Source organism: Lynx canadensis, chromosome A2 (assembly GCF_007474595.2).
Source record: "Lynx canadensis isolate LIC74 chromosome A2, mLynCan4.pri.v2, whole genome shotgun sequence".
Taxonomy (NCBI): Eukaryota; Metazoa; Chordata; class Mammalia; order Carnivora; family Felidae; genus Lynx; species Lynx canadensis.
This window is the reverse complement of record NC_044304.2, coordinates 1,604,459-1,615,450: the sequence shown is the minus strand read 5'-3', so window position 1 is coordinate 1,615,450 and position 10,992 is coordinate 1,604,459. Positions and strand designations below refer to the sequence as shown.

The following is a 10,992-nucleotide window of genomic DNA, read 5'->3' as shown; positions in this document are numbered from 1 at the left end:
CAGGATGGCTGTGGCCGTGGCAACCACACTCCTGGTATGGAGCAGGTGGGGCCGGGGATGCTGCTTCGCCAGCCCCCATCGGTCTGGCCTTCACGTGGGCAGCCCAAGTGGTGCTGATGCATCTGCTTGGAGAACCCTGCTCTGAGAAGCACTGGCTGGCACGTGAATAGCAGCCACACGTTCTGGAAACATCTACATAGGTCTTCGGTCTTCCCACATAATCTCATTTCTTCTGTCTTGTGTGTCCGTCCCTGAGCGGCCCCACACCCAGCCTAAGTGTTCAGGAAAGCTCCAGAAACTTTGTGTTGGAACCGCTGGCAGAGTGGGATGAGGGGAAGAAAAGGAGCGGCTGTCAACATCTCCTCCCAGAAGCTGGCAGCTTCTCCGTGCGCCTTGACAAGAAGTGTGTCACGCTTAATTACTGCCCGATCCCACACGAGGTAGAAATAGGATCTTTCTGAACATTGCTGTCAGAGGTGCGTTGAGGGGGAGAAAAAAACAGCAATTAAGCACAGAGTTAGCATAAGTCGTGACTTGGAGAAAGCTCCCGGGAGTGGATGGAGCTTTGGGATGCAGGGCAGCAGCAGATGGAAACGGGGGTCTGTTCCCGTCCCTGCGCCCCCAGGCTCCTGGGCGCCAGGCTGCAAGCCCACCCAGCTTCCGTCCCAGGACGCTGAGGGGTCCCCTGCGGTCAGTGCTGCCCCTAGGGGACCGGGCAGTGTCTGGGGACGTGGCGGGGGTGGGGCCAGGGATGTCAACCAGCCCCCCGCAGTGCCCGGCACACCCCCAGAGGACAACCGTCGGTATTGCCGGCACCTGGTGGGCCCTACGTAAACTTGTCCTGAACAGTTGGCCCCCACGAAACCAGTCTGTTTGCTGGCTCTAGAGGGCTCCTGTAAGTCTGCAGTACAAACTTTGTGCGGCAGCCTGGGTGACTTGAAAACCCCAAACTGAGCTGGCTTTCCCAGCACCCCTCCACCTCCTCTCCCTTTTGAAAAGCAATGATTTCAAAGGGACTCTCGTGGGTGAGACGCTCGGGCCACCAGGTGGCGCACCGGCACCGCGGCCTCCCGCATGCCTCCATCCCAGGGCTGGCGCGCGGCCTCTGGACAGAAAGAACGAGGCTACATCCATTTCTGAAACCACCTGGGCGGGAGGCTAGAAACTGCCATGGCCCTAGGGGTCAGAGCTGTGCTTTCAGACCTGGTTCCCTTTCAGGATTGTAAATCCTCATAGCCAGGGACTTTCTGGTGGGCGCTGTGCCATGACAAGGCCGCCATCCTGGGGTGCCTGGTACAATATAGGGTGGGAGATACAGATCCCTTCTGTGCCCAGGTCGGAGAGTGGAACCACAGATTCTGCTCGGCTTGTGGCTGTTGGAAGCTCTTTGTAAGGTCAGGGAGGTGTGGGGGTCCACTCTTCTCTCCCTCCTTACTAGGCTGCTCTTTTCCTCATAGCGTAACACATGCACATAAGTGCACACATCATGAGCAAACAGCCCGATGAATTTTCATGCAGGGAGCATGCCCTTGTCATCGGCACCGGGGCCAAGAGCAGAACCCAGCCATCTCCCCTCATATCCCCCAAGGGTAACGCTGCCTTAGTGTTGATTGCCATGGGTTAGTGTGGCCTGTTTTTGAATGTGTGTAAAATGGAATTTTTTTAAAAGGCAAAATTATAAAGATCATAGAAGAAAATTTAGAATACGACTTGAGGTGGGCAGATTTTCTTAGAGCATAACAGTATGATAGTTAATTTTTTAACGTTTATTTTTGAGGGGGTGGGTGGGGAAGGAGCAGAGAGGGAGACACAAAATCTGAAGCAGTTTCCAGGCTCTGAGCTGTCAGCACAGAGCCTGACATGGGACTCAAACTCATGAATGGTGAGATCATGACCTGAGCAGAAGTGAAACACTTAATTGAGCCACGCAGGTGCCCCCATAATTTTATGTATCCACTTGGGCAGGCAATGATACAACAGCCCAGCTTCCCAGTCCCTCAAATACAGCAAGTTCTTATCTATGTTTATACCAACTGTCCTCTGCTGCCCTACATTCCACACACACACACACACACACACACACACACACACACACACAAACAAACACAGTGGACTTGGTTAATTCGCACACAAAACTTTCTCTTCAGGGCTTTTTTTTTTTTTTTTTTTTTTTTAAGAGAGAGAGAGCGCAAGTGGGGGAGGGGCAGAGAGAGAGGGAGACACAGAATCTGAAGCAGGTTCCAGGCTCTGAGCTGTCAGCACAGAACCCAACACGGGGCTTGAACCCATGAACTGTGAGATCACGACCTGAGCTGAAGTCAGATGGTTAACCGACTGAACCACCCAGGCCCCCCTCTTCAGGGCATTTAGTACAGTCGGTAGTTTTTCCTTTACATATGTGCATTACCTAGTTACTTTCTGCCTAACAAACTACACCCCCCCCCAACTTAGTGGCTTTGAAACAGCAACATTTGTTATCCCATAGTTTTTGTGGATTAGGAATCCAGGTGCAGCTTAGATGGGCCCTCAGCTCCAGGGTCTCTCAAAGTCTATAATCAAGGTGCCCACTGAGCAGCGGTCATCGGAAGGCATGACTGAGACAGGACCCCCTTCCATGATCATTCATGATGTTGGCAGGATCCAGTAATTTAACAGGCTCTTGCACTGAAGGTCTGCTGACTGTTGGCTGGCGGTCATCCTCAGCCCCTTGCAGTGTGGGCCTCTCCAGCATCTCAGCTTGCTTCGTCAAGGCATACAAGCTGAAAAGGCAATGGAGTTGTGCTAGGAGGACAGAAGTCGGTGTTTTGTAACCCAGTCAGGGAAATGACATCCTATTCCTCTGCCATATTCTGTTTGTTAGAATCAAGTCCCCAGGGGCAGCCCAGAGTCAAGGAGGGAATCGCACAAAGGCATGGGTACTAGGATGTCGAGATCATGTGGAACCATCTTAGAAATCTGTCCATCGTGGTGTGCTATTAATTCATTTATATTTGTCTCTCTCTCACTAGACTGTGAACTGTGAGGACCTAGGGTTCGTTTTATACTCCATTAATGAAAATTTGGGGGGGGGGCGCCTGGGTGGCTCAGGTGAGCATCTGACTCTTTGGCTCGGGTCATGACCTCACAGTTTGTGGGGTTTTGCCCCTCGTTTGAGCTGTCAATGCAGAGCCTGTTTGGGGTTTTCAGTCTCCTTCTCTCTCTGCTCCTCCCCCACTCACACTCTGTCTCTCTCTCAAAATAAACATTTAAAAAAGAAATTTAAAATTTTTTAGTTGTGGTGAGATATACATAAAATTAAATGTACCATTTTAACCACTCTTAAGGGCACAGTTCAGCAGCATCAGGCAACACTCACACTGTCATGCAGCCACTCCCACCATCTGTCTCCAGAACTTTCCATCTCCCCAAACTGAGACTCTGTCCCCATGAAACACTGACTCCCCGCTCTTTGTCCCAGCACTGGATCCCACCAGTGCTCTGGATGGGATTCCTCTAGGGACCCCCTGTGAGTGGAGTCACACAGGACATACCTTCTGTGTCTGTCTTCTGTCACTGCACACAGTGTCCTCTGGGTCCATCCACACCGTGGCACTCTGTGCTTTATTCTTAGCAGCTCTCTCCATGCCAGGCTCATGGTACGCTGACAACAAGACTTTAGTAAACAAATGAATACAGTCTTCTCTTTTATAACTCTTATTGCTTTCTAAAATTTTTTTAATTATTATTTTAGTATATGTGCTGCCGAAGTGAGCACATAACTCTGGTTGTTTTTATAGGGCAGTCGAAACAAGCTTTTTAAAAAAAGTATTATCTTCTCTCCGTCTAAAAACTATCAACAATTCTCAGTCTTCATCTTATTTGGCCTGTTAGCAGCATTGATACAATAACCCAATGATTGTGTTAAAAGATGCTGGATCTGTCACGTCTCTGACCAAAACTGCAACTGCTCCCTATTTCCCTCCAAGGCCTCTTGTGACCCATGTCCTCTTATCCTGTGCTTTGGCCACACTGGCATTCTTGCACAGACCTGCCAGGGCCTCCGTATTCTCAGTCCCTTATGTGTGCGACGGTCTGCCTCCATATACCCGCTGGACTAACTTCTCCATGTTTGCCTTTGCTCAAACATTAAGCATCTTACTTAAGATAGCAACCAATACCCAGCACTTTTGATAGCTCCTCATTGGCTCTTTTATCCCAGGGTACTTGTTACCTTCCGACATAATTCCATTACTTACTATGTTTACTGATTATTTTCTGTGTCTTCTCCTAGAATGTAAGCTCCAACGTTGGCGGGGTGTGGGGAGGGTGGCGGATCTTGGTTTGTTCACAGATGTTCTTCTACAAGAGGCCCTGGAACACATAGAAGGCAGGGATGTGGACACAGATGAATCTGCGTCTTAAATTGAAGGGAAGGACACCAGCGTCGTGGAAGCTCAGGGAGAGACAGTCTCCCGTAGCAAATGGTTTCCCATCAATGGCCAAACCTCCCTAGAGCGGGATTCAGCACCGGGCACCCCTGGACAGCTCTGGCAGCCAAGTCGTACCGGAACCATTCCTCTAGGGCTGGAGTTTCCCGCCGGAGGCACCTGCTGGCTGTACCTACCGCTCAGAAACAGGAAACTACTTTCCCATGCCGGTAGGAGAAGTGGCGGGGGTGGCGAGGGGGGGGGGAGAGTCCACAGGATGAGTGGCAACCACAGCGGCTAATGGACTCGATGCACTCGGCCCGTGGCGCTCGGGGTAGCCAATGAGCAGCGGCGTGGGCGGGGCGTGGGCAGCCGCGCGCGGAGCCGGGGCCGGACAGGAGTACGGCTTGTGGGGTCGAGACCGCGCGGCGGTTGAGCGGCGGGAGGCGCCGGCGGGCGGGCGAGGGCCCGGCGGAGGTGCGTGCGGACAGGGGCCGGGGACCGGGGGCCTGGGGCTGGGTGCCAGGGCGGGGCGTTTCGGGGTCTGGCCGGCTCGGCCGCCCGTTAGCGGAGGCCCGGCTGCGGCCCCGAGGCTGGTTTCCCCCCCGATCGGCGAGGTCTGTCTGTAGTAATTAGCTTTCGAGTCCCCCGGGCAGAGCGCGAGTTGCTCCCTCCCCGGCGGAGCCCTCTCGCCCTCGGCCTCGCCCTCCCTGGGGCCCCCGCTGCAGCGCGGGCACACAACAGACGCTGGGTGTGTAGTGAGTGAATGAATGAATGCGCCTGTGCTGTCCTGGTCCCACCCCCATCAGCCCCTGGTTGAGAGCGCACAGCCCCCCTCCCCACCCGCACTGCACAGACCGGGGCATCTGGACACCCGGCAGGGATTTACGATGCCCGCCGTCGACCTGACTGTGCACTGGGTGCTGCTGGGGGGCCCGCCTCCAGCAAGACAGGCTCTCTGCCCGTGCGGAGCTTGCAGCCCTGAGCAAGGGAGCTCATTCAGGGACTCTGAGTTATGCAGTTTCCTGTAGCACAAATAATGCCAGAACTTCACGCCAGGGAAGGGGAGGGAGAGGCCCCTCCATCCGGTGGCATCCGAGCTGAGACCTGAAGACCTCAGTGAAGTGGGGTGTGGGCAGTGAGAGCTGGGAGGTTAGGAGGAAACCAAGGGACAGAGGAGCAGCCAAGGGCCCTCGTACTAACAGTGACGCTTTCGAGTCCAGGGCGATATCTGCACCACTTGGGTTCTTGGAGTCCTGTAAAGAGGTCCACATGCTTCATTCAGCTCACCTGTTTGCTTGCCAGTGGTTACTGAGCATCTGTTCTGCACCAGGACTCGCGGCGGGTACAAGGCATACAGTTTAGGGCACAGGTCCGCCAGGGGAGGCCCTTCCAAGGCATCCCGGAGGCAGTGACCTAAAAGACAAGACATCATCGGGAGGTCAGGGGGAAGATATGTTCCAGGACAAGAGAACAATCCATACAAAGGCCCTGAGGCAGGAACGGGCTAGGCATATTCAAGGCCCACAAAAGCCCATGTGGGGTGAGCGAAGCCGATGGTGCAGGGCCTTCTGTACAGGGTATGGTGCTTGGTTTCATGTACGGGCAGTGGGAAACCAGTAGAGCAGCACCACCCGATAGAACATTCTGCAGCAATGGAGATGTTCTCTGTCTGTGCTGTCCAGTACGGTGGCGACGGCACTTGTGTGGCTATTGGACACTTGCAGTATGACTGGTGTGACCGAGGAGCCGAATTTTGCCTTTCATTCTTTTCTCCTTAGCTTAAATAGACGCACGTGGCCAGTGGCTCCCATACCGGACAGTGCAGCCGTGGATACTCCTGCGGAAGGCAGGGATGCGGGCCAGGCCTGGAATGCAGCAAGGTCCTGGGGGTGATGGGCTTGGTCACTAGAGCTGGGCAGGTGATCCAACAGCTGACGCGGTTGCCCCTGGCGTTCACAGCGGATGTCCCGAGGCGTGAGCCCCCAGCCACGTGGCTGGGCCCAGTAGCACATCGTGGGACGGGAGTGTGCGCCCACACATGGTTTGGCCCTGCGGTGACCGGAGCAGCCTGGGCCACCACCATGATGGAGTTGTTGGTGGCCAAAGTCCTCTGCATGGTGGGCGTGTTCTTCTTCATGCTGCTTGGCTCCCTGCTCCCGGTGAAGATCATCGAGACGGATTTTGAGAAGGCCCATCGCTCAAAAAAGATCCTCTCGCTCTGCAACACCTTCGGAGGCGGGGTCTTTCTGGCCACGTGCTTCAATGCCCTCCTGCCCGCCGTGAGGGAAAAGGTAAGGGGTCCCCGGGGGTAGGCGCCGCCCTTGGCACCTTATGGCCAAGGGTCACTGACGTTTTTTCACTAAAGCCACCAAGCTGGGTGGAGCCTTGACACTGTAAGAGTGACAGGAAATGGATTTGCTGTGTGACCGTGCATTGCTTGCTTCTCTTCTCTGGGCTTTGTCTGGTAAACAGGGGGTTTGAACTAGACACAGGGTTGCCCGCTGGCGAGCTCACCCGTTGCTACCTGAGCAGACTGCCCACCATGGCTACCATACACTTTGTCCTGAAGCTGGCAGTTTGGGCCTCTCTTCCACACCTGTATCGGTTAGCTGCTGCTGCCTAACAAGTCACAACAGACTTAGCACCTTAACCGGATACGTGTTTATTATCACAATTTTTGTGGGGCTGGAGTCTGGACAGCACGTAGCTGGGCCCCCTGCTCCGGGCTCTCTCAGACAGCGTTCCGGGTATCCGTGGGCTGTGGTCTCACCTCAGGGTTTGAGGAGACGGGTCGGTTTCTGAGTTCATGTGGTGGTAAGGCAAGTTCAGCCCTTCCCGGTTGTCAGACCCAGGGGCCTAGTTTCTCCCCGGCTGCTGGTGGAGGATGGCCCTCAGGCCCTGGCCACGTGGGCCTCCCCAACACAGCCGCATGTTTCATCAGCAGGCCACAGCCGGTGCCTGCATCTTGGGCGTCCAGAGCTGCGAGTTGACACGTTTCTGCGGCCTTCCGCTGCTAACCTCGTGCTCCTTTGTTCACAGTGTGGGAGACTCACACAGTCAGCGTCCAGGGGGGATAAAATCTCAGAGTCCTCAGGCCCAGACTGCTGTGATGGTGCATGTGGCCCTTCCATGGTCCTCCCAGAGCCACTTCATGCCGCACACCTGCCCGCACCTGAGCCTTGGCGGGTCAGGTCCCTCCCCTGCGGCCCCTGGCCAGCCTCAGCTGGCACGGTCACCCTGCAGAGAGCAGTGCTGCACACTGTGGCTTTTGCGTCTGCCTTGTCTTCCTCGATCTGATCCGACCCGTGTTCATCCCTGGAGTGGGGGGTTAGTGCTCCCCACGTGCTGGTGTCTCCCCAGGTGTAGCACACGCAGGCCTCTGTGAGATGTTTGGCAAATGAATGAAGCAGCTTCTCTACAAAACACGGCCTCTGCTGCACCGGGGGTTCCCCTGTGGGGGACGACTCTGCCGCCAGGGGACACTGAGTGATGGCAGGTCACTGGGTCAGGGGGTCTCACCTGGGCGTCCTACCCCCAGGGTTACTGGATGATGTCTGGAGACATCTGAGGTCATCACGACTGGCGGAGCTCCTGGCATCAGGTGGGTGGGGCCACGGATGCTGTTCAACACCCTCTCCCACCTCCCTCTGGTGCCCAGAACGGCCCCCGACAGAGAATGACCTGGCCCCAATGCCAGCACTACCCGTCGCAAGTCGTGACGACCAAAATGTCCTCAGACTTTGCAGGTGTGCCCTGGGGCAGGATAGCCCCCAGTGTGTGTGTGTGTGTGTGCTCCCGGGCTGTCACGAAGGCTGTGATAGGAAAGAAAGGGGTGCCATGAGCATAGTTTGGAGCGCCTGGCTCAGGTGGAGCCCTCGGGAATTGCGTGTGCACGTGAGCATCGTGCATCCGTGAGTGAAAGTGGAGGGGGAGCGGTCCAGACGGCCGACAGCTCACCCTGCAGCCCCCAGGCCAGACCAGCATGGAGTGCACACACACCCTCGTGAGCAGGGGCCACCCAACCCAGCTGTGAGGAGTGGCAGCCTGTTGTAGGCCTGTCTAGTCACGTTTCAGTGACTTAAAATGAAACGCGGTTCAACATGCCCGTCCTTGGCCGCACCAGCCACGCCTAAGGTCCACATGGGCCACGCGCGGCTAGTGACTTCCGTATCGGTATCAGCACAGACAGAAAGCCTTTCTGTCACTGGAAAGCTCTACTGGACGGGGCTAGCTCGAGGCATCTGCGGGGGTGCAGGTGGATGTCTGAGGAGTCTCCCTCGTTCCCAGCCTGTCCACCCAGGAGGTCGGGGTGCCTTGTGCAAGCAAACCCCACGCAGGCCCCAGGGCTGCAAAGGCCAGTTGCTGTGACCGTGATGGAGGCCAGAAGGCTGAGATCACCGTGTCAGCAGGGCTGGGTCCTTCTGAGACCGTGAGGGAGAATCTGTCCTGTGCCCTTTCCCTGCTTCTGGAGGTTTGTTGGCAATCCTTGGCATTCCTTGACTTGTAGGTACATCACCCCAGTCTCATGCCCGTCTCCCCGTGTCTCTGTGTGTCCTTTCCTTTTGTGTCTCATAAGGACACTGTTGCTGGACTTAGAGCCCGCCCTGATTTAGGATGATCTCTTCTCAAGATCCTAATGTGTGAGTTTCCTGGGGCTGCCGTAGCCGTGTGCCACAGCTCAAACCATGGGCGTTTACTCTTGGTCAGTGGGGAGGCTGGAAGTCCGAGACCAAGATGCCGGCAGGCCTGGGTCCCTCGCAGGCCTCTCTCCTTCCTGCCTCTTCATGTGGTAATCCCGTGTCTTTCCTGTTCCCGTAAGGACTCCAGTCCTGTCGGCTCAGGGCCCACCCTAACAGCCTCACTGTCACTGAATCGCCTCTCTCCAAGTAGGGTTAGTTTGGAGATTCTGCGGGCTGGGAACCTTTAAGATACGAATCTCTCCGCCGGGAGCACCTCAATTACATCTGCAAAGACCCTTCTTCCAGAGAAGGTCACGTTCTGAGGTTCCACGTGCACGTATCTTTAGGGACCACGGTTCAGCCCGCGGCAGCACAATTAACGTTATTGGGCCGATTTAGTAGATGTCACGTAAAGCCTCACAACCCCCTTTGTAATAGGGTTACTTTTATGTTGTTGTTGCTGTTTTTTCCAAATCCACCAAAGGGTGAGTCCACCTTCCCCCGTTTTTAGCCTCTTGTGTGAACGGGGGGCTTCTGTGCTTTGCTAGCTGATCAGTGAGATCTGGGGACCCTGTTGTGTTGGTGGCGAGTGTCCAGGCCTCCCGCCTCTGACCCCGTCTCCCCCTTCTCCTCCCTCACGCATCCTCCGCTCCAGCTCCAGAAGGTTCTGAGTCTCGGGCACATCAGCACCGACTACCCGCTGGCCGAGACCATCGTGATGCTGGGCTTCTTCATGACCGTCTTCCTGGAGCAGCTCATCCTGACGTTCCGCAAGGAGAAGCCGTCCTTCATCGATCTGGAGACCTTCAACGCCGGCTCGGACGCTGGCAGCGACTCGGAGTACGAGAGCCCCTTCATGGGGGGCACGCGGGGCCATGCGCTCTACGCGGAGCCCCACCCCCACGCACACGGGCTCAGCGTCCAGGAGCTGTCGCGCTCCAGCCCGCTGAGGCTCCTCAGCCTGGTGTTTGCCCTGTCGGCGCACTCCATCTTCGAGGGCCTGGCCCTGGGCCTGCAGGAGGACGGCGAGAAGGTGGTGAGCCTGTTCGTGGGGGTGGCCGTCCACGAGACGCTGGTGGCTGTGGCCCTGGGCATCAGCATGGCCAGGTGCTCCATGGCCCTGAGGGACGCGGCCAAGCTGGCCGTCACCGTGAGCGCCATGATTCCCCTGGGCATCGGCGTCGGCCTGGGCATCGAGAGCGCACAGGGTGTGCCCAGTAGCGTGGCCTCGGTGCTGCTGCAGGGCCTGGCGGGCGGCACGTTCCTCTTCGTCACCTTCTTTGAGATCCTGGCGAAGGAGCTGGAGGAGAACAGTGACCGTCTGCTCAAAGTCCTCTTCCTGGTGCTGGGTTACGCTGTCCTGGCCGGCATGGTCTTCCTCAAGTGGTGAACTGCCCACCGCCCGCCCGCCGGACACAGGCGGTCCCCCAGCCCCCCGTCCCCCAGGCGGGGGCGCTCAGGCCCCGGGCTTCCGCCTGTGCACGGAGGGGCTGCGCCCCAGATCCTATGCCCTGAGCCCGAGGCACCGCGACCACTTTTAAAAATACTGCTCTTATAATTACTTACCAAAGCTGTGTGGCCATGTTGTCCTCTGGCATTGGGATCTGAGGACTCGCACAGGCGCTGGGGCCCGGGCACCCAGAGGGGGTCGGGCTGGGGCCCTCCCCTCCCCTCCCCCGCACACTCCCACCTGTGTACAGGACAGGAATATGGCCTATCTGAGCCACTGAGCCCAGTCGGAGGCTTGAGACTTGCGTCCTCTGCTCCCAGCTGGCTCTGTTCCTAACAGAGGAGCCCGCCAGCCTGGAGCGTCTGACCAGGGATCACAGGGCAGCTCTAACTCCTGCCACCTGACGCCGTGCCTCCTGGGAGACGGGCAGGGTCCTGGGCACCTCAGGACTCCC

The 10,992-nt window shown here is 56.8% G+C and overlaps 1 protein-coding gene across 3 annotated transcripts; it reads left to right on the top strand.

Annotated features, from left to right (window-relative positions):
• Positions 1 to 4,796: 4,796 nt before the first annotated feature.
• On the top strand, positions 4,797 to 10,658 carry SLC39A3 (solute carrier family 39 member 3). Of its 3 annotated transcripts, none has more exons than XM_030298000.1 (3): positions 4,797 to 4,883; positions 6,369 to 6,700; positions 9,744 to 10,658. In XM_030298000.1, exons 2-3 carry the CDS (start codon positions 6,491 to 6,493, stop codon positions 10,476 to 10,478), a joined length of 945 nt encoding a protein of 314 aa, XP_030153860.1. In that variant the 5' UTR covers positions 4,797 to 4,883; positions 6,369 to 6,490; the 3' UTR covers positions 10,479 to 10,658. The 3 variants fall into 3 exon arrangements, with proteins under 3 accessions (XP_030153860.1, XP_032451374.1, XP_030153850.1); XM_032595483.1 differs by having other exon boundaries at positions 5,630 to 6,700; XM_030297990.1 differs by having other exon boundaries at positions 4,802 to 4,883; positions 6,188 to 6,700.
• Positions 10,659 to 10,992: the final 334 nt, after the last annotated feature.